General features: G+C 30.6%; 3 protein-coding genes across 7 annotated transcripts; 2 read left to right on the forward strand and 1 right to left on the reverse strand.

The window, feature by feature from the left end:
• Positions 1-125: 125 nt before the first annotated feature.
• Positions 126-14446, reverse strand: sigmar (Tumor necrosis factor alpha-induced protein 8-like protein sigmar). 3 transcript variants are annotated; one of them, XM_070651128.1, is made up of 4 exons: positions 13839-14446; positions 2157-2573; positions 1174-1392; positions 126-961 (listed from the first exon to the last, which is right to left on the reverse strand). In XM_070651128.1, the coding sequence occupies exons 2-4, from the start codon at positions 2167-2169 to the stop codon at positions 615-617; spliced, it is 579 nt and encodes a 192-aa protein (XP_070507229.1). In that variant the 5' UTR covers positions 2170-2573; positions 13839-14446; the 3' UTR covers positions 126-614. The 3 variants fall into 3 exon arrangements, with proteins under 3 accessions (XP_070507229.1, XP_070507232.1, XP_070507231.1); XM_070651131.1 differs by lacking the exon at positions 2157-2573; XM_070651130.1 differs by lacking the exon at positions 13839-14446 and having other exon boundaries at positions 2157-3678.
• Positions 14447-14766: 320 nt separating this feature from the next.
• Positions 14767-16462, forward strand: LOC139098784 (store-operated calcium entry regulator STIMATE-like). The gene is made up of 4 exons (XM_070651090.1): positions 14767-15116; positions 15309-15453; positions 15522-15643; positions 15708-16462. Exons 1-4 carry the CDS (start codon positions 14939-14941, stop codon positions 16196-16198), a joined length of 936 nt encoding a protein of 311 aa, XP_070507191.1. The 5' UTR covers positions 14767-14938; the 3' UTR covers positions 16199-16462.
• A 1151-nt stretch (positions 16463-17613) lies between these two features.
• On the forward strand, positions 17614-19521 carry LOC139098759 (FUN14 domain-containing protein 2). 3 transcript variants are annotated; one of them, XM_070651047.1, is made up of 4 exons: positions 17614-17750; positions 18086-18235; positions 18317-18512; positions 18944-19519. In XM_070651047.1, coding segments are annotated over exons 1-4 (531 nt in total). In that variant the 5' UTR covers positions 17614-17748; the 3' UTR covers positions 19127-19519. The 3 variants fall into 3 exon arrangements, with proteins under 3 accessions (XP_070507148.1, XP_070507150.1, XP_070507149.1); XM_070651049.1 differs by lacking the exon at positions 18944-19519 and adding an exon at positions 18615-18850; XM_070651048.1 differs by having other exon boundaries at positions 17636-17750; positions 18069-18235; positions 18944-19521.
• Positions 19522-21900: the final 2379 nt, after the last annotated feature.

A 21900-nucleotide genomic window follows, 5' to 3' on the forward strand; every position in this document is an offset into this window, starting at 1 on the left:
CAGTGAGTTCCACGGAAAACATTCCTCATAAACAGACATCGCAAAACGGAAATTAACCTGAAAGAAAAATCACAACAGAGGATATCCTCTGCCAATAATTTATTAGTTATACTTAAAAGACTGACTTTATTTTTCAATTCGTTTTATTTTCCCCAAAAAAATACAGTATCAATATCAATATTATACGTTTTCTTGTAAATTTGATTACATTTACAGGATATGTGTATTTGATATCATTTGTAAAGCTCGGATTTTCCGTTTCATGGTTCTTATAGTTATCAATTTAATTACATCAAAATCGAATGATACAACTTTTATTACTGTTTAATCATCACATGTAATAAGGGACGAATATTATCTACCGAGTTTCTGATTCTCTTAAATGATAAAAAGTCAGTTTTACAGCTTCATGGTGACTCAATGTTAAATTAGAAAATCACCACTAAGGTCCCATATGAGAATCACACATTTATTGTGGAACAAAATAAAACAGAACAAAAAAAAATTCATTTCCGACTTAAAAACGAACGAGGACAAAAAGAAGGAATTAAAAAATTTTTAATCTTTATACTTTAATGCTAGGAAAGTAAATAATGTACAAGAAAAGCTTATGTCTATTCGTTTTGCTCAAGGATTTTGTTTAAATCCTCACAAATCTTTGCCATCACTTCTTTATGCGGACCATCGTGTCGGAAAATTGACTCAAGAAATTGTGGATCATTAAAACAATCGAAAATCTCATCGATCCTTGCTAAGCTCTTATCTGTTAAATGATTCCTAACAATATCTTTAAGTAGTTGATGTATCTCTGATATGAGTTTTTGCAGGTAGTTTAGGTCGAAACTGAAATCCACTTCAAAGAAACTAATAATTGACATTTGAAGTTTGAGGAATTTCTTGTAAAAGGTGTCGGTTTTTTTGGTCTCATCCTCGGTGAAGCAGTTGTTCTTTTGGAGAATTGCTGGAATGATAAGAAAGGATTCATTAGGATATGATTGGATTTTGAGGTTATACACGGGGTTCGAACAGGGTTTTGAGGTTATCTGAGTGATTCCACCTTTAAGAAGGGTGTGAAACTGATCAAAAGGTGGTCGATCAGTTCCGCATCCTTATTGTCCATCCATCCCTGATCGTGGATTGCTTAGCACTGTCACTAACTGTCCCTTAACTCACCTATTTTTATCACAATTTTAATAATATTTTTGACGAGTTTCTCTGCATCCTTTTTACTTCCATACTGTTGCTTTGTCAAGCGATATACATTATCAAGAAGTGAGGACGTTGTCTCATCTATAAACACTTTTGCAACGTTTTTTGATGCCATTCGACTGAGAATTTTCTTTTGCGCCCTAAGGCCAATGTCCTTTGCTTTGAATGCATTATCCGTCATGACTAGATGTAGGTAAACGAATGTGAGAAAATAAATTATTTATATTTTATTTGAATAAAACATGATACAATGAATTTGAAATGAAATAAGAGACTAGAAACTTGGATAAAGAATAATTTTTTGTTTCTTTCTATTTGGTGCCGAGCCTTGTGTGATGGATGTGTTATGTTTATGGTGTTATCATTATATCCCATTATGATTTGTTTCTACATGATAATGATAGTTAGGATACCATAAAAAGTAATTAACCAGTGCGCTTTTTAAAGTTTTTAATGATATTAGTGAGTTTTGAAATTTTTAACGACTTTTTGAAATTTAAAATTTCATTTTTGAGAAATTAGTAAGAATATTTTAGTTTTTTTATTAATTTTGATGAGTTATCACTTAAATACTGTGAAATTTAGCTACACAGCCCAGTTAATCAATAGATCAAGATCCAAACTCTCAAAAAGTCAAGATCCAGAATACTTTATTGAAGTTATAATTAGCCAAAATTGACAATAATGCGTCAAAATATTAGAAAATCGATTAATTTGAGGAACATTATGAATGATTTAATTACAGCTCGTTATTGAAAGCTATTATTGCTTTGATTCAAGTTTCAAATGACCAATAAATCAATACTAAATAGTAATCTACGAAATTCATGCAAACAATTCGTTAATCTACAGAATAAAATAAAGAAAATTCCAAATTCGCTACAGTTAGTTAATTGGATTACACCCAGAGCTATCTATTTCTTTAATTACGACAGTAAAATTCTTACCTGTGTTGACCATCGTTTTTGTCTAGCAAAAATTTATAGTCTGTAGATTTATATTCTTATTCAAATTTTGTGTTTCTCCCCACAAATGTTAAAAAATTATAATTAAAGTGCAAGAGGAATGACTAGATGCTATAACTTTTTTTTATGTCTTTATGAGGTGAGAAGAGAGAGGTAGAAATAATGACTGCAAGGAAATGATTCTTTTTTTCCCACGCTGTAGCTTCAATTTTCACATTTAAACGTGAAGCTATTACAAATAAAATGATCCTGATGATTTTTCTCGTTTAATGAAGCTTCTATGGTTTCTGTGTATGTTTTGTTTAAAGCTCCTGATAATGACAGTAGAAGTGGGGTAAAATAAACAGGGCAAGCAGGAAAAACGCTTATGGAAAGGATGACGATTATGATCGTAAACAACTAAAAATAAAGAAATAAAGAAAAAATCCCGTAAATGAGAAAATTAAAAGCTTTGTAAAATAAAGGAACTGAAAAAGTGGATTCAAGTACATAATAATAAAGATATCTATGGAATATTCTACCGACAATATGTAGGAGGAATCAATAAAAAAGCTAATATTTTTTCTTCTGCGAATTTAATGTTTTGATTTTCAATAGGTACGCTGTATTCAAATGTATTGACTATCCCAGTGGGAATTTTATCAGTCAACAATCTACAAAATTCTCAATAATTCATTAGTGCAATGGAAAAGTCAATTCTTGGTATTTACAGGGTGTATTTTTCTTTATAATGCATTATTAAATTATTTATTTGCTGTTTTGAACTTGACTAAGGTTTCTTTGTTGTTGTTTTGAAATTATATGCAAAGGTTGCTTTGAGTATGAGTAAAGTTTTCGGAGAATTTCGCTCGAAAAGAAGTGATTTCGACCTTCACCCTGGATATGTCCTTTCAATAGGAAGAACCTTGTCGCAGTATACAAAATCAGCAAACTGGAAATTCAGATTCTTTTTTGCTATTGTGTTTAAATTCAATTCCCATTTGAGATTGAACTCTTTATCAACAGTGGTGGGCAACCTTAAAAATTGTTGACAATACCGTGTACGGTTTCGGTCGAGGCTTGCCAACATGATAAGGCACGAAAAAGAAATGATAGCCCATCACTGCTTTATAAATTTGATGGATTAATGTCAAAACATCAAGAATCTTTCACTCGTACCTGTCGGCAACATATATCTTATCCAAGTGAAGCTTCAACGGAATTTCCAAGATAATCTGTTCATTAATTAACGAATAAAAAGTAATGTGTTTTTGCGGATTTCCAAAAGTGAAATCTTCTTACTGTAATTTCATGCCTAGTGAGTATTTCTACATAAAGAAAAAAATGCTGCAGCTTATAAATTAGCCATAACAAAAGAAAAAAGAACGAAAGTTTTTTATGAAAAGGAAACGAAAAAATTAACTCATAAAAAATGAAGGCTTTGCAAAAAAATATTTTCCGCAAGGCCATCTTTGATTAGTTTTTCCAACAATCAAGGTTAAAATTAAGTAACATCAATAATTGAACCTCAAGCTTATAAACCAATAAAAATTTCTATAAAGGAAGGAAATGCATAAATTATTATTTCAACGAAAATGATAAGAACGATCAATATGAAGAATTATTAGCTATGAGAACATAAAAAAAGCTGATGAAAGTATTCATAAAATTCATTACAACCCGCATCGTCACCATTATTACATTTTTTTAATGCTTTCTTCAATAAACTTCGCGTAATTTATGAAATGAATATATTTCTACATGAATAAATAACCCCATAAGCAGCTTCAAAGTTATTTCTTTCCTGAGCAACACACACGGAGCTTTTAAGGTTCCGATAAAGCGCTTTTATTGATACCAAATGGAAGTTACTTTCGTTTGGCGTCCAACTGGCTGCCAAAATAGGCAGCTTCCATTTAGTGTTAATAAATGATGATTTAGCTGAACCTTTAAAGCAAAGTTGCAAAAAGGCACCTGCCATAGGCAAAAACCGTACAATTAGATGATAATTTGTATGGTTTTGTAAAGAAATTGTATGGTTTTTGCCTGTGACAGGTGTCAGTTTTGCAACTCTGCTTTAAAGTTCTATGACGGAGCTTTCTTCATTTGTGTCGCTCGGGTCTATGAAGCATAAATTATAAGCAGGTATGAGCAAATGAAAGAAGCTTTAAATGTATGTATATCGTGATTGTTTTTGGTTTCGTGATGTTTCATCAAAGTGAAATTATAAGCACAAATAAAATACCCCAAATGCAGAATTTTCCATTCGTGTTTATCGTACACGTGCAGTTTATATTCATAATATAAAAAAAATATATAATAATGATATTGTTCTATTCTGCTATGTACATAAAATGGAAACATAATAGCCATCGAGTGTAGTAAGTACATAAATCTATATAACATTGCAGGTAACATTAATTAACTCATTTTAAGCATGTGGTTCTGTATTTTGAAATATGAGTGTATAAAGATAAACAATTTGTGCTACAAAATATGAGTTAATTTTGTCAAAACAATAAACACCAAATAACAATTAGGAAAAGACAATTGAACATTATTGACTTACATAAGCAATTTGAACAATCTGATGATATTTTCTGAAATATTAACCATGTCTCTATGTCAATTAAATTCGAATTCATGTTTGTTTCCACCCGTCACCAAAACAATTTTAAGACAAATTTTTATTTTTTTTTCTAGAATGTGTAGAAATTGACAGTAATGCTTAAAGGTCGAAAGCTTTTGTGAGGGAAATAAATAAGAAGAAATGGAAAGAGAAAGAATATTGTTATAAATAATTAATTAATTTCTATGATTCATAATAATCAATATGAAGCTACATCAAGTAACTAAAAAGATTTTTAACGGTTATAATATATTTGAATCGTAGTATTCATGAATAGTTGACAGCCCCTTATTGTTTTCAGTTTCAATTCATAATTCAGACTAAAAACACACAAAATTTACTTTAATTTAATTATTAGACACAAATAAGTAAGTAATTAGCTATTAAACAGTTAAATATTGTCAAAATTTGGACATAAAATTCCGATAATGTCAAAAAATCATTATATTTGCAATCAAAACCTTTATTTACCCAAATTATCAAAATATGTTATCTTTATCATTGTCAATTAATCATTAAAGGTTGCCAATTAGCTGAATAATATATGGCACTTAGAGAAAAAAAGTTGCTTGCCTCAATCAGGTAAATAATGTGAAGTTGACGAGCTTCGTTCAGTCTCATTTCATGCTAGCTTTATAGCACGACATCTAACTTTTACATTTTTAATTTACATCCATTTACTACACCCTAAAAAATTCCATATACACAATAGTAGAGCACGACAGAAGTTTATTAATTAAAAAATCAATTCACAACAATATAGAATTAGTGGCTGCACATTTTCCAATTAAGAGCTTGTCAACGCTCTTACACCACTTTATTTATTCGTTTGAGAAAATCGTCTGTACAAAATCTTTAATTGTAAAGAATTCTGTTAAAATAGCATTTTTTCTATTGATTTTAAAAAAAGTACGTCAATCGAAGAGCTACGACTTGTTATAGTTTCATGAGTTGAGGTCATTCAAAGAGAAGTAAAAATGGAAATCATTAGCTTTTTTTATTACTAATCAGTTGGTTACTAGAGGTGTCGAGAATCGTGTTAAGAATGCAATTAAGGGTTAATTAGAATAAGAAAGCATAAGGACTGAAGGTTCATCAGCTCAGAAATTTGACATTGAAATAAATTAGTAGACAGGCAGTATCAAGAGAAAAACAATTATGCAAATTATCGCATTATTAATCATAATTAATTGAGTTAAGAACAGCTTATTTACAATGATTTGTAGGAATTTGCATTTTTTGCTGTAATTCCAAAATTGCTTTTTGGAAATTCCCATCAATCAACAAAAGTTTGGAAGTCTCTTCCATCAGCTATCCTTGCTACCAAATTAAGCAAGCATCAATGGCCTCACGGCAATTAGTAAAACTCATTTCTCATGACTTTTTAGATGAAATTGGAAAATATAAACATACAAAAAACAGTTTTAAAGGCTAAAACAAATCAAGGAAATATTGAAAATCAATTATTTTTCTATTTTTAAAACAAAAAATTCGCGATTCTTTCGACAAAAAATGCTAACGTTTTAAATACCATGGGAAGCAGCAACAAACACATTTTTAAGCATAACAACAATTTTCATTGTTTAAACAATTTTTCTTTTCTTTTTCGCAAGAAATTTTTAGCCATCAAAAAATATTTCGGGGTTTGTACGTAAATGACGTCAACATTCGTTTTAGAGTTCATCCTCACTTCTAGATTCCTTTGGAATAGCTAATATGAACATTTTGGAGCAGGATCATGAGTCTGAGTAAGAAAACCGAATTGACGTCATTTACGGACGATCCCCATTTGAGGAGAAAAGATTCTCAAAGTGAGAACACACTAAAAATAAAGAGTTTAAAACCTTTTTCTCGATCGAAGAAATGAAGATTAAGTAATGCAAAATGGAATGTGGGATGACGCATAAAGTCATATACATACGATACAATGCTTATGGAACATTCAGATAAATAAGAAATGAAATATGACCTTTTAAGAATTTCTGATTTACAAAATTCCTGAATGTTTTTCTCTCCGGAATAAATAGACATGTTAATTTTTCAACAATGTTGATCATCTTGGAATTGCGATTTAAATTTTTCATTAAGCGAATGACGGAGACGATTGTAGCAACCCTTAAATAAACGCCTTCTATTTTAATTAATTCTCAGGTTTCAAACTCATTAAAACGTTTTCTCATCCATGGATTTTAAAAACTTTCCTTTCCTTTACATTTTAACATAGATAAAGATTAACTTTCAAGCACAATGCACATGATTTATGACAATAGTAGTCATTCGCATGTACTGAATAAGCAGTTTTGGATAACACAGCTTGATTCATTGAGGATGACAAGATAAATATGGCAACTTTATAAAATACATATTAAATATGTACATAATGTAATGATTACTTAACTCATTCAACGTAGTTCCATTTAAATCGATAACAAAATAATATATGTATGTACCTCCACATCCCCCATGAATTATTATCATTTTAGAGATAACATTTTTTTATTATGTAAGCCAGCAATACATTTTCCATAATAATTGATTGCCATTCTGATTTAGAGTTCATAATCAAATTTATGGTTTTTGGTACCAGAAGGAGATTCTATAATAGACAGTTTTTATAATGAGCTTGTCAGATTTGAGTTTTTCAGTTATGGAAGGTTTAGGTAGATTTTTTGGCGCCAAATTTAGATTGCTGTGATTTGAATGTTTTGAAACGTGAATTTTCTTGAGTTATTGACTAGTCATGAACATTCAGAGTTAAGGAAGAACTTTCTTGACAGGAAGACAAGTGGTAAGGAGTAATTGAGTAGCATATCCACCCCTAACAGGCAAAAGGTATGCTTTCATGGTACAGAATTATTAGGACACCTGACTCTTGAGTCTAAATGGTCTGATATAGAATACTTAGCATAACATTAAGTAAATCACGTACTTGACCAGTGATTCACTTCGTACCCGAAATCTCCAGTAATAATTTTATAGGTCGGCAGACTAAAGGAATGTCTACATCACTCAAATGCACTTGCGGATCGTTTAATGAACATCAAAATTTTAATTTTCAAGTTTATTGACAAAATTCCCAACTGGAATTGCATCATCTTAATTAAAAATTGGTAAATAAGCGTGGGGATCTTTAAATGAGCTTGATTCATATCATACAATGAACAACTACGTCATACTGTATGTAAAGTAATATAGTTATCCAAACATCACAATCAGAAATGAAACATTTATTGTGCATAAGTGAATAATATTCAGCATTATTCATCAAAATTACAGCTACATAGTATAATTTACAAGGAAAAAAATTTCCATAAAATTAATACGTAAATTGAAACTGTATCTTTATTTCCTTTAATTTTCTTTTTCACTGCTTTTGGACTGTGTTTTACAGGGAAATTTAATTAAGCCTTTTTCTCTCATTTCCTCTTTATGCTACATAGCACAAACATTAAACATGAAAAAATCATGGTAAAAAATTAATTGAATTTAATTTTAAAGGAATTAGTGCTTAACAAAGCAGCCTAAAAATACCCTTAATTGTAATTTATTCTTGGAAAAGAGGATGTGATGTGATTTAATAAAAATTTACGTCATTCTGATAAGAAATTTGTTAGGAAATCAACAATTGAATTTATGAGTTCATGCCAGGTCTTGATTTACATGCGTCAGTGGTTCTGAAGCTTTGGTGTCTTATGGTATAGTAGATTTGTAAGCTGAAGTGACTCACAGTGATCCAGTTTAACTCACAGATGCAGTATCAACCCACCCAGTAGTTTAGGACTCAAGTCTTGAGGTTTGATCGGATCCAATCTATATTGCTGGACTTAAAGGGTGTTAGGTAGACTAACCTTTGTATAGTTGGGCTAGTTAGATTCGAAGAAACAAGATTCATGTTCAATTTAGTCAAATAAGTAAGATGCTTGGATCAAATCGGGTTTGGTTATCCGCATGTCGTGGGTTCGAATCCAGTCAAATCCAAATTAGTCCTTTTTCGGAAGTTTAGATGCTTTGTACTGCTTGTACGAGATCAAGTCATGATTTGGCCTCAAGAAAGTCACTGTCTATTGATTCCGATGAAACAGTCTGAGCACTTCTGTCACATTTTCATGTAGAGGAATTGATTTCTCTTCTTTTCCTACAAAACATTCATGTAAATTTCAATTGATAAAAAAGAAGAGAGGAAAAACCCAATCTCGAGGCACTTGAGTTGTGAATTTTCAATACACATTAAGGTGCATTTTCTGATAACAGAGAAAATAATGAATGTAATAACATTTTTTTTTTGTGATATGAATATATTGAAATGTAGAGCTGACGAGTTTGATATTGCTCTATAGATACGATGATGTGAAGAATTCTCATTTTCAATCAATCAACTGCCATTATGTTGACATCTTCCTTCATTTTCGTCACATTGTCAGTAGCATGTAAAAATATTTAGATATTTGGGCAGAATCGTATTCGAATATCGAATACAAATATTCGGTTTCGAATGCATATTCGCAATATTCAAAAAAATTCCGTTGCATTTCAAAGAGATTTCTACTCACATTTGTGCAGTATGTATTTCATACAAAAGTTGATCAAAAATCCTTTTTTGCATATTTCAGGCAAAAAATTAGAAATTCTCAATAAAATTGCATTAATGCATCATCATTCTTTCATAAGAACATTATTCCGAGTCATAGATACATGTTTTAACACTAACTAAGATTTTATCATTTTTTGCCAAAAATAAGCAAGATTGATCAACTTTTGTATGAAATTACATACTTCACAAAAACGATAAGAAATGACTCTTTGAATAAATCAAATACAACGGAATTTTTTTGAATAAGCTTCAATATGCATTCGAATATATTCGAATATTTTGTTCATATGCGAATATATTCGAATATATTTATAAACATTCGGTTTAATACGCATAATTTAAAGATCATCGGCAATATTATACGACACGTGAATGGGTGGATATGCCTCACTTTACAAGATGTCTTTTTTCTGTGTCAAAAGCTTCAATAGTCTGAATTTTGGGTTCAATTTAGATCACATGGTGTCAATTTGCTTTTTAGGACATGGAGTCTGGAGATTTCTTTATTATTTATTATGTCCTTGATATGTGGAACAATGAAATGGACGTTAATTCTCAGAAATTTGAAATTTCCCGCACTTTTTCAATTTGTTTGTTTACATTTTTCAAATTACATTTGTATTGAAATTTTTACTATTTTTGAGCATTTCACAGCCTTTTGATATTGGGAAATGGTTTTAATAGAAGTAATTGACATCTGTTATTGTACTTAAGTCCATTAAAGTGTTTAATAATATCAAAACAAGTCAATATTAGTAGTAATTTTATCGATTCAGAAAAATTGGGTGATTTATTAGAATTTTGCATGACTGGATCTTTAACGTCCATCCAAAAATATTCCATTAAATCCAAGTGAAAGCAAGAAGCAAATTTAATTTAAAAAATGGCAAACTTTAGATTACTGCGATGATAAAGTCCTTGTTCAAACAGAAAATAATTTTAAAATAACAATTTTATTCTTATCAACTTTATATAGCTTCATATTTCAAGTGAAATGATATAAAGTTTTATCATGGAATTGATGTTCTGTTGTTTAAGTTATCAAAAAAATATTTGCACACATGTGAAGCGTTTTTTCTTTTAAACAAGAGATACGCAGACTGTGTTTTTTATGGAAACACCTATGTGGAACAAAGTTTGAAATGTGGATAATATTTGCTGTGGTGAAATCAATTCTCAAGAATTTTAATTAGTGCTTAAATGATGAAATAATCGTTAATTAGTGAGCTATTCAGATTCCACGGAAAATTAACCTCAAAGAAATTAATCAAAACCTTATTATGCTGAAAATGCCACATTATTTCGTTCTGAATATCTCCTGATTCAATTCATGCAAATGCTTATTGCTCAAAGAAAGTATCTACGCAATTTCAGACATCAAATAGGGAGTAATTGAGCGAGAATATCAAATTTTATGTCACGCCAAATTTGTTGTTTTGTCATGGATCTGAAAATTAATTTTAAAGTCGTCAATAAATCGGATTGAATGTCGAATGTGCTGTATATGTATGCACAATTTTCAGCGGTTCAGATTACGTGGGATATATTGTGACCTATGATGTGGTAATAGAATATTTATTGTTATTTATCTAAATTTGTGAATTTATTGTTAAATCTTGGGTGATCTTTTTGAAGATTTGATAGTAAGCAGCCAACTTAGGTGGATACAAATTGAATAAACTTCAAATTAGGTTTGGAAAATGTAAATAAGACTAACTTTTGATAGAAAAATACAAAAACTCAATAATGGAAGTCTAAATTGACGCTAATCTCAATCTATTTATGCCATACATACTCTACCTAAATAAGAATAGAAGATTCTTCGTGCCAAAATAAGAATCATTGACATACAATATTCAATTTACAGTTCTTCAAAGATAATTGAGACTAGATTTCATCTTCAATTACATTTTAACGGGAAATATCCATTAATTCTCGATTCTAATGACTCATGAACTATTAAATGAATGCACCTTGTACATCAAGTCTCACTAATACATATCAATATCCAAAATTCCTTTGACATTACCGCTTTCTTGTTAATAAATATTTTGTCATTTTGTGAGTAAATAAATTGATACCGATAAGAACCTGCTTATATGTTATGATAAAAGACAGTTCAACTTATATGGTTTATGACATTGACGTGTAAAGTTTCAGAAACCATCCACAAAAATATTTACATCGTAAATACGATAAACCCGCATCTTATAAATATCTCGTAAGGAACGAAAAAGAAAACATTTAAAAAAATGTTTAGCTGTAAAATTCCAAATACGGATCAAGGTCTGTCTTCTTCAGCTTTGAAGTATGTTTGTTGTGTATTGCACAAATACGCTTATTTAGATCACCCACGTAATTATCTACGATAATGCTAATGACTTAAAGGAATTTACAAGAATTTTTTCACTTCCACAGTGCTAAAAAGGTCAAAAGAAATGAGAATTTCGAGACGAGAGACGAATGTATATGAATAAATTTGAGTTGCTTAAACAAAATAAATTCATGAAATGTTAATTAAGAATGCTAAAAGATGGGAAGTTTTTGGAAGTAAATTTTGGGAAATAAAGAAGAAGACAATCAACAAACAATTGCCGCACAAATACAACTATTCGAGTGTGTACACAAAAGAAGTATGTAAGAATCTAGTAAAGTGAGCGGTTAGGAAACAGCAAACAGCTGTCATATGCTCCTTATTATTTTACATGTATGTTCATTCCACTTTTTCTTCTTGCTGCGTTTTTCTCTTCGTTTTATGATGAATTTTTAAATTCCCTCTATCATGTTCTTGTACATAGGAAGGAAGTGAATGAGAATGTATCCGCAATAAGAAGATGGAAAACGCATTTACGTTAGCAGAATCGTTCTAGATTGATGTGTGTAAACTTATTGTTTTTAACGGTAATTTATGATTTGAAAATGTAACGGAATTTTAGAATTTGAATTGAAAATGTTTGACCATATTCAAATTTATAAATAACGGACGATTGAGACAAAATGATTGAATTTTATCCTTAAACATCAAAGTAACAAGCTAACAAAAAGGGCGCGTATAGAACGAAATGAGCCATGAATAAGATAATTTGGGTCTGATAGATTTTCAGATAGTTTCGATTCTGTTTCAATTAGAAAGTTGGTATAACATAGGATATACATGTCACGCCACATAACCTGCAGCTTATCTTCTACATATGTATTAAACCGAATTGTATCCTTGACCTATGGACATTGACTGCTGCTCTATATAACAGAACATATCTGCTATATACATCCATATTTTTTCATACAATTAAATTGATATCGTAACTCTCAGAATGCCGATGAATCATTTATATCATCAATTTTTTTTTGTGCTTTTTTTTATTATGAGAACATCATGCAATAACTGTGGCCTTGGCTCGTTGCACACACAAGCGAAAGTACTGTGGATGGAGAAATACTCTATAATTTGAAAAACTTAATAGTTAATTATTCATCTCATAAAATCAACACACATACTCATTGCGTAGTTGAACGCACATTTATCGTCTACAAATTGTGTCTAATTAATACAATTTCAATCCATATGATGTGAATATGGCAAATTAGACAACAGCAAGTTTGGCGCAAAAAGGCAAAAATAAAATGTTTTGTGAATTATTGCAATATATAGTATGTAATTGGACATCTCGCAATCAATTTCTAATCATTTTTTGCTGTTCGCATTGTGTCCAATAGTAAGCTATGCGATTTTTTGTTTAATTTCCTTCTTTTTTTCAAATATTTTTATGATATTTTGTCGAAAGTTATAAGAGGAAGAAAAGAAATTGAAATTGAAATGCTATTCATTCCACAGATTATTGTTTGATTCATTCATTCATTCAGAAAAAAAGAGATGAAAATTATAATGTTTCTCTTCTCGCTGGCCATACAACCGTTTTAGCATTTTTGATGACAGATCATTTTGCATAAATGGAATTTAAGTATCATATTCGTGTCTGTTTATTATTTCTCGTGTTCAAAATAGATGGGCCACGACGAGATTATTGTATATTAATGAACTGTTTTATATTCTGATCTTTTGTTGAGTCATAAATAGAATTAAATTAGAAAATTGACTTGCAAATTTATTTATTAAAATTTAACGGTTTTCAAAAATTCAAAAATTAATTTTCAAAATTTCATTTGTTTATGTAAACAATGAAATGATAAATCATAAAATTAAGCTATATAACAACCCTAAAGTCATCTGAAATCCCAGTATTCCGATGAATATTCAGTTATTGCTCACATTTAAATGACTAAATGTGAGAATTTCAAGCTATTCACTTCAAAAATTGAGAAAATAAATTTCGAAGATCATTCAGCATAAATTTCAAATTATTTTGAACCGTTATATTTCCGGATTCTTTTGTCGAGTCCCACAGATACCCAGAAGTCATCAAAAAATTGAATAGTAGAAAGAAAAGAAAAATTAATTTCATACCTATGAATCTAAGAAGAGAATCAAAGCAGCCAAGTTGATGATGAAACTTGTTTTATATGCAAATGCTAATGTCTAGAAAGGTAATTTGCTGTTTACCGTAGAAGATCCTACTGAATTTTGTCTTCATATAATATATTTAGAATAAATTAAATGGACAGAGTTCCTTTTTGGTATTTCACTTATATACATGCAATTTGTCACTTAATCACTTCCACAATTCAATGGACCCTTCTTGCTTCTTTTTATATTGACACTTATTTTATCATTATAGAATGTATGAAGAACATGCAATTGATGCCTTCAAGCGAGTAAAAGGTGTATGAGAATAAGAAAAGAAAGAACCAAGTATATAAATTGCTTTCAATTGTTCGACGACTCGCTATATATATATTTGTATATATTTTATTCTTCACTATCAACAGGAAACAACTCAAGGATCCTTTATCCTTCTACCATGCACAAACTTGAATATTGCCACTTTATCTAGGATATTTTTCTCCTTTTCTTACACATGAAAATCAACACGAATAATTCTTATGTATGACTCTTAACGCACGATATTGTACTCGAGAGAACGATACACGAAAACGTCTTTACTTCGTCGGTGCTAATAATTGAATGAATTGTGCACAACATTGTGGTGAAATGTTGCTTTACTTTATATTTGTGTCATTGTGTGCGTGAATACAAGTAAATTATTGAAATTCACCAAAAATTACAAATTTTTTTCGTACATCTTGAATTTTAAGCTTTAATCTGGTTAATTAAGGAATTATTAAGTTGCATTGGAAGTTTGGAGGATATCCTTCGAAAGGAAACTGTAAAATTCAATGATAATTATTTTAACGGTTTTTAAATTTGAATTTTTATTCACCACACAGAGTCTTCCCCTCAATCAAGTCAACAGCTCATTATCAGTAAAAAATAATTTTTTGTTCCATTAATTCCTTATTTTTTGATTTCTTTATTTTTCTATCGTATTTCTTAGTTCAATTAAATTTATTCTGGTGCTACAACAATCAATTCATACTATCGTTTAGTTAGTTAGTGAAATAGTTGAGTAGAATAAGATGAAATAGATGCAAAAAAATAAATAAATTATGACTTCGTCACTTAATCAAATTTTGATGGAAACAACAAGTGAAGGAATTAGTGAACGGCCACTTATTGAGTTACAGGAATTTCAGCCATTACATTGCCAAAAGGATGCCTTAACAGACTTCTTTGGATGGATATTACAAATTATTTTGGCTGGAGTTGCGTTCAGCTGTTTAATTGGTAAGGTCTTATGAAATTTATTTATGGCTATTAATGGGATTACGTCTTTGTTTTGTTTTACTACGTTTTGCATGCAATTTAGACTGGTCTTTTTGTATTGAAAAATTGCATACTTAATAATTGCCAAATCAATTTAATGATCTAAGCTGTAGAAATTTTTCTAATGTCTTGGGTACGACTTGTTCATTACAGCCAAAAGATATTGTGAACCAAAATACAGGCGGAGACCTTGGAACATTTGGTGGTATGACACAAGTAAGCAAGGAATAGGAGCAATTGTTATTCACATGACTAATGTCTATCTATCGCCATTATATCATGGAGATCCATGTACATGGTAAGTTAATAGAATTTTTGATAAATCCACTGACATTATATACTTAATTTATTTATTCATTGATACAGGTACATAATCAATTTTCTGTTAGATTCAACCATAGGCTTATTTATAATTTATGTAGGAATAAGAGTTTCAATTTACTTAGCTAAAGTAAAGCATTGGCCAGCTATTGAATTTGGAGAGTACAGTAAGTGAAAATTTAATTATTTATAATGGCATTGGAACTGACATTTAGAAAATTAATATTTCAGATGTACCAAAGAGTTGGATATATCAGACATGGATTTATGTTCTGTTAATGATGATCGTTAAAATACTTACTACTTTAATCATTCAAATGGATATGTGGAATTCAGTCAAGATGGCAATATTATCTCCATTTAAGAATCCAAAAGTGGAAGTTATTATTGTTATGCTTATCATTCCATTTTTCGTTAATGTTCTTATATTTTGGATTACTGACAATTTCCTGATGACAAACAAGAAGCATTTCCTGGGTCATCATCAATTACGGACATCAGCAGGAAAGTCAACTGGAAAGAAAAGACGTGGAAAAAGTATACTTGAAAAAGTTAGAATCAGATACAGGAACGATGATATGCATTTACCATTAAAAAAGTATGAATCGGAATCAGATATTATTTCGTCCGAGGACGATCCAATCATTCAAATATATGATGAGTCACAAAGTGCCAACAATACAACAAAAATTCAACAAAGGTCGAGCAGCATATTAGGATGATATTATATTTTTCGTATAGTTTTAATCGTTTGTGATATTATGAGGCCTTCAGCATGTGCAGACCAGACAATAGAAGAGAGCGTGTCCTTACCATGAATTATTCTCTATAATCAATTATAGAACAGATTAAGTCAATATTTTGGAACTGAACATTTAATCATCATAAAGTTTTTACTTTTATCGGAAATAAGCATGCATAGAAATATCTGTATACACCATACAGCTAATATTTTTTGTTATATGTTAATAAAAACTATGAAAAATGCAATCAGTTGTACTCATTATTTGCAGATACTCGCCACATCACTACCGAGAATAATCTTTGAAGCTAGAACGCAGTAACTTTTGACTCCAATTTGCATTAATGACCTAAAAGCGTACATAATTGACATATCAGCTGTATACAATTTTGCAATTTGACTTGCTGCTTGCTAAGCATATTTCAGTATAGTAAAATGTCATGGCCATTTAATTGTACCTTCATCTTCTTCATTTATTCAGCCGTGATGATTCATTTGGCATATCTATAAGAAAAAGAGAAAGTGAAGCTTAATGCAGGTACTGTTTGGATTGAATAATAAAATTATGAATATATTGGCGTGTTATGTGGGTTCTAAGAATATCAGCTTGCTTTGATGTATTTCTGCAGGCATCAAAGGGCTGGATTTGTTGAGTGACATCCAGCAATTGTTGAGAATTCTATGAATTGTCAAAAAGATCCAGTTGATCAATTTTAGGATATGATTTCAAAGCATGAATGTCCACATCACTGATAATCATCCTGCAAAAATGTTTGAGAATCTTCGAACGACTGTTTACTCACTGAAGTTGTTTACATCGTCGGCGACGATCATTTTTTGTACCACGTAAAATTATTATGCGATTGAGTGTGTTTTTATTGCTTGCAAATTTGAGGTACTATTGTAGGAACATGAGTGATACATTCGTTTATCAGGTATAATTAATCTGTATTGCCAAATATGATAAAACTAATGACTTCAATACTTATCAGAAAAATTCGGCATCCGCTTGCTTTATTACTGTTCCAAATATGGAATTAGCTAAGAAACTTGCTCATGGGATTGTTAGTAATAATTTAGCAGCATGTGTTAACATAATTCCTGGATTGACATCCGTATATACTTGGGAGAATAAGATACAGGAAGACAGTGAACTTTTGTTGATGGTCAAGACTAAAAGTAATCGAGTTGATGATTTATCGAAATTTATTAGAGAAAACCATGAATATGATGTTGCAGAAGTAATCTCAACACCTATTGAAAATGGCAATGCACCATACTTAAAATGGATTCATGACACTGTTCCTGAACCTAAAGAAAACGAATAAAAAGATTAATTAAAGAAAAATTTATTTTAACGGTTTTTAAATATTTGAATTTTTTTCAAGGGGACGATTACTGCGATTCAAAAAACAACAACAAAGAAACGGTCGAATAAGAAAGTATTTTATTTCAATTTATGAAGTTTTATTAAAATTACTGTGTTAATCGAAGCTATCTATTAAATTAAGGGTCACAATATAATCTCAAATGTAAGTCCAACATTAATAACATGAAGGTAGAATGGATAAACATGGATTACACAAGAAAATTGTGAAATTAAAATTTTCTTGATTTTTGCGTATTCCATGAAAAATTGCATTCTTATTATTTGCTTCTATTTTTATCAAACAAGAAATAAAGATGACAAAATCAAAGTGAATTTAATTATCATTAGTCACTGATTGAAGCGCATGAGAATTATGCAATATCTTGGCTTGTGTTGACGCCCGATGATTTTTCTAATGAAAATTTTCATCATCATTTGACTATTTTATTCTATACATGCATAACTTTGTTATTTTCATTAGTACCTATACTTTTTCAGGGTCAGTAACAACAAAAACCTTAAAAACGAAATAAATAAAGAGATGAGTAACATAGGAAATGAAGCTAAAGGGTTCTTGGAACGTTTCGTTGGAGATTTAAGCAAGAAATCAACAGCAAAACAGATCTTTATTGGCACTTCAACAGGCTGGTAAGCATTGACCTCAAATTTTTTAGTCCATAAAAGGGAAATTTGCATTCAAGGTTGTTAATCATATGACATCAATTTCAGGGTAACTGGATTTTTAACAATGAAAGTCGGAAAAATTGTTGCTGTAAGTGTCGGTGGATCAATAATTCTACTCCAATTAGCTGCAAATGAAGGATACATCACAATCGACTGGAATAAAATTACGAGTAAGGCTAATAAATTGGCAGATAAGGCTGAAGAGGCAATAACAGGAGAAGGACCTTCATGGGCTGATAAGGTAATATATTAGCAGTTAAATGCTATGATTCTGGATGTCCAGTAATCATTTACTAGATTCGATCTGAAAAGTCATGTAAATTATAATCATGTCCAATTTCAGATCAAATCTTTTATGAAAGATAATTCCTATGCAGCAACATCATTCGTCGGAGGATTTTTGATAGGGATCTCATTCTAGTGAAGTGAGCTAGCTTAACGATTCAAAATTTACTTTTATTATTTACGCGAACGGCATTTCTTCTTCATTTACGATTATTATGTGTGAATAGACCTTAAAGAACGAAAGAATAAATTTTCTTTTTTAGATTTAATTATGTTATCGAAAAATATCAGGAATTAGAATATGATTTTATTCAATTGGGAATTTCCTTTCAGCTGATCCTACAGAAAATTGTCATTTAATTAACGAAAACTTTTGTATTTTTGCAGGCCGATAGATATCTTGATCGTAAACTGGATCAGGCTGAGAGCTTATTGAAGAAGAAAGGCAAGTCAGCAAGAAAATGGTACTCGAAATTGATTGGTGATGAGAATGGACCAAAATTGAATGAACTTCACATTTTTATGCTCTCATTTGCTGCTGGTGTAGCGATTGGCATTGGAACTGCTTAAACATAGTCACACATTAAGCAATGAAAATTTAGTCAACATTTTTGTCGGAACCAAAAGTGAACTCTATGTCTGTTATCCAAATACTCTTTCATTTCATTCTTTATTAATTAGCACACTCCTTTGTGCCTCTCGATTTTCACGTACTTAAGTCATTAAACTTCTTCGGTTCTCATCTTGTAAATTATTGCGTTGTTTAATTAAGTTTAATTTTTACAATTGATGAATTTTTAGGAGTGTATTTTTTTGTCTATTCGACATGCCCCAACCTGTTTATACAACAAGTCTTTGTTTATATTTTTATTTTGTCCCAATTTTTAATTAATATTAAATTTATCAAGATTTATTGTATTGATAGTATTGTCGCTTATTGTCGCGTATTAAGAACAAAATAAAGAGAATAAAATTTTAAAAAAAATTATGAAAATTACGTCCGTGGTGTGAGCCAATGGACTAAAAATTTAGAATTAGATAAGAATGTTCTTATAAATTTGGCATGCTTAAGTGATTTTTAGGAGTTTAGATACTTCGGCTTCTTAAGTGTAGCAGTTTAATGATGAAAACCAAGAATTAGGCAACATGAGATGTAAGAACGATTCATGAATGATGTTGTTAGAATTAGAAAGATACGATAGCTGTAAATTCATCGTGGGGGTCTGTCTTCAACCATATGGAGCTTAGGTTACAACAGAAGGCTTTCCATCTGAATCTGTTGCTGGCTCTGTCATCTAATTTGTACAAATTCTCTGTGGAGGTCTGTCTACTGTAGCAAATTCCTTCCCGGATAGGAATTCCATCGGAAAACAATTTCAAGTTTATGACACAATTTGCATGACATCATAAAGTCCGAATAAACCTCTCTCAACTTATTTTGTTTGTACACGAACTTTTTTATCTAATTGAAAGATAACGACTAACTCATTTTTTTCCTTTCCGCAGTATGATTTCAAATTGTCACCGATTAACAGCTGATATTTCGCGTCTGAAAAATGGGAATTAAGAGTTTGCCAAATGAAATTCAAGAGGAAATATTCACATATCTCAATTGTGATGAATTGATGACCATGATGTTAGTGGATAAATATACAAAAAGTATCATTGAAAGTTCGCCAAGGTTGATGAGTAATTTGCCGATACTTATTATTGATGAGGATGAATTCTATGATGACAATGAAAGGTCTATTGAACCCATGTTGGAATCGACACGTCGAGCCACAAAGATTATTGTTAAATTAAAACGAGACAAAATTATGAAGTATTTGGTGATATTTAAGAAATTTTGTGATACAGTTCGGGAATTGGAAATACATAACTATGGATTTGAAACAATTGATCAAATGAGAATTGTATTAAGGTATTTGTACAATCTCAAGAGCCTGTCTGTGATAAATGTTACGTTCTTAAAACCTGAAAATGAATTCCTCAATTCAATCGTTCAAATTCCAAAACTATCGATGTTTGAGTTACGCGAAATAAACTGCGTAGATTCCGATGAGAAAATGTTCGCGCTATTTACAAACAACTACGACATTCAATTACGAAAGATAAGACTTAAATGTGATAGTCGAAATATGACAAATTGCTTAGATTTCTGCGAGATGATGACTCAACAAGCTTACGTGAAGTCGTTGACACTTGAGAATGTGACGTCAAAAAATTGTAATATTTTCAATTATGAGAATTTCCTTCAATGTCAATTGAGACATTTAGAGCTGATCAACTGCCAGCTGTCTAGAGAACACATGAAAGTCATGCTTAAAATGATTAAAAATCAACAGAATTTAGATACAATTAAAATTATCAACACACCGATTCCATCGTCACTTGATGTAATTTTTGTTTATCGACAAATGTTTTCAAATCCGATAAAGGAAGTGCACGTGGATATAAATGAGCTGTCGTTTTTTCACAGTCATAGTTTTACAAATCGTTCGGTTAGAAAATTGACAATTTATGGGAATTTTGCATTTGAGAATCTTCCAATTTTTATAAATTTTATTAAAATCTTTCCAAATGTTGAGACATTAAAGTTAGTTGGTGACATGCCAATAAGCGATAAATATTTATTTCATATTTTATCGACCTTTTCAAATCTCGTACAACTCTCCATTCCCGGTTTCACATCACGTACCATCGATTCAAATTTCTCAAATCTCTCATGTCTCGATGTTAAACTTAAAACCTTAATTCTCGATTACATTGATTATGATGTAAAGTTCTTCGGATGGAAGAATATTGTAAGCAATGTGAATTCGATTGAAAAGCTGATTATAAAGCGCGATTACTGCAATGTATCGAATGAAATTGTTGATATTATAATTAAGAAATTAAAGTTAAAGCATCTGGAATTGGGATGTGGAGTTGTGTCAGAAGATATACTAAGAAATATTGTATATAATAATTGTGCTGATGAGTTGAAAATCCTGAAAATTACACAAAGTGATTTTGATAAAATTAAGTGTCTGTTTGACTTTAATAAGTTATTTAAAAGTAATAGATTGTTGCTGTATATGTGCAATGATGGATATTTTGTTAAGTGATATGTGAATGGTGGAGTTGTAGGTGAAGTAAGGTTGTTCTGGAAAGAGAGGAGGGGTTGGAAGGGTCAGGTGTCTAGTCAGGGGAGGGTTTTGGGGTCTTCTAGGGAAAAATCAAGGCTTTCCCTCAATATTATATTCAAGTGAGTTATTTGGTGCTTTCGAACTCTAAATTGGTTAGAGTGTCGGCCAACCGACCCTAACGATCCGGGTTCGATCCCAGGAAGATTCTAGTCAGAT

Source organism: Chironomus tepperi, unplaced genomic scaffold (genome assembly GCF_022539635.2).
Source record: "Chironomus tepperi strain 1889 unplaced genomic scaffold, CSIRO-AGI_Ctep_v1 contig_453, whole genome shotgun sequence".
Classification (NCBI taxonomy): Eukaryota; Metazoa; Arthropoda; class Insecta; order Diptera; family Chironomidae; genus Chironomus; species Chironomus tepperi.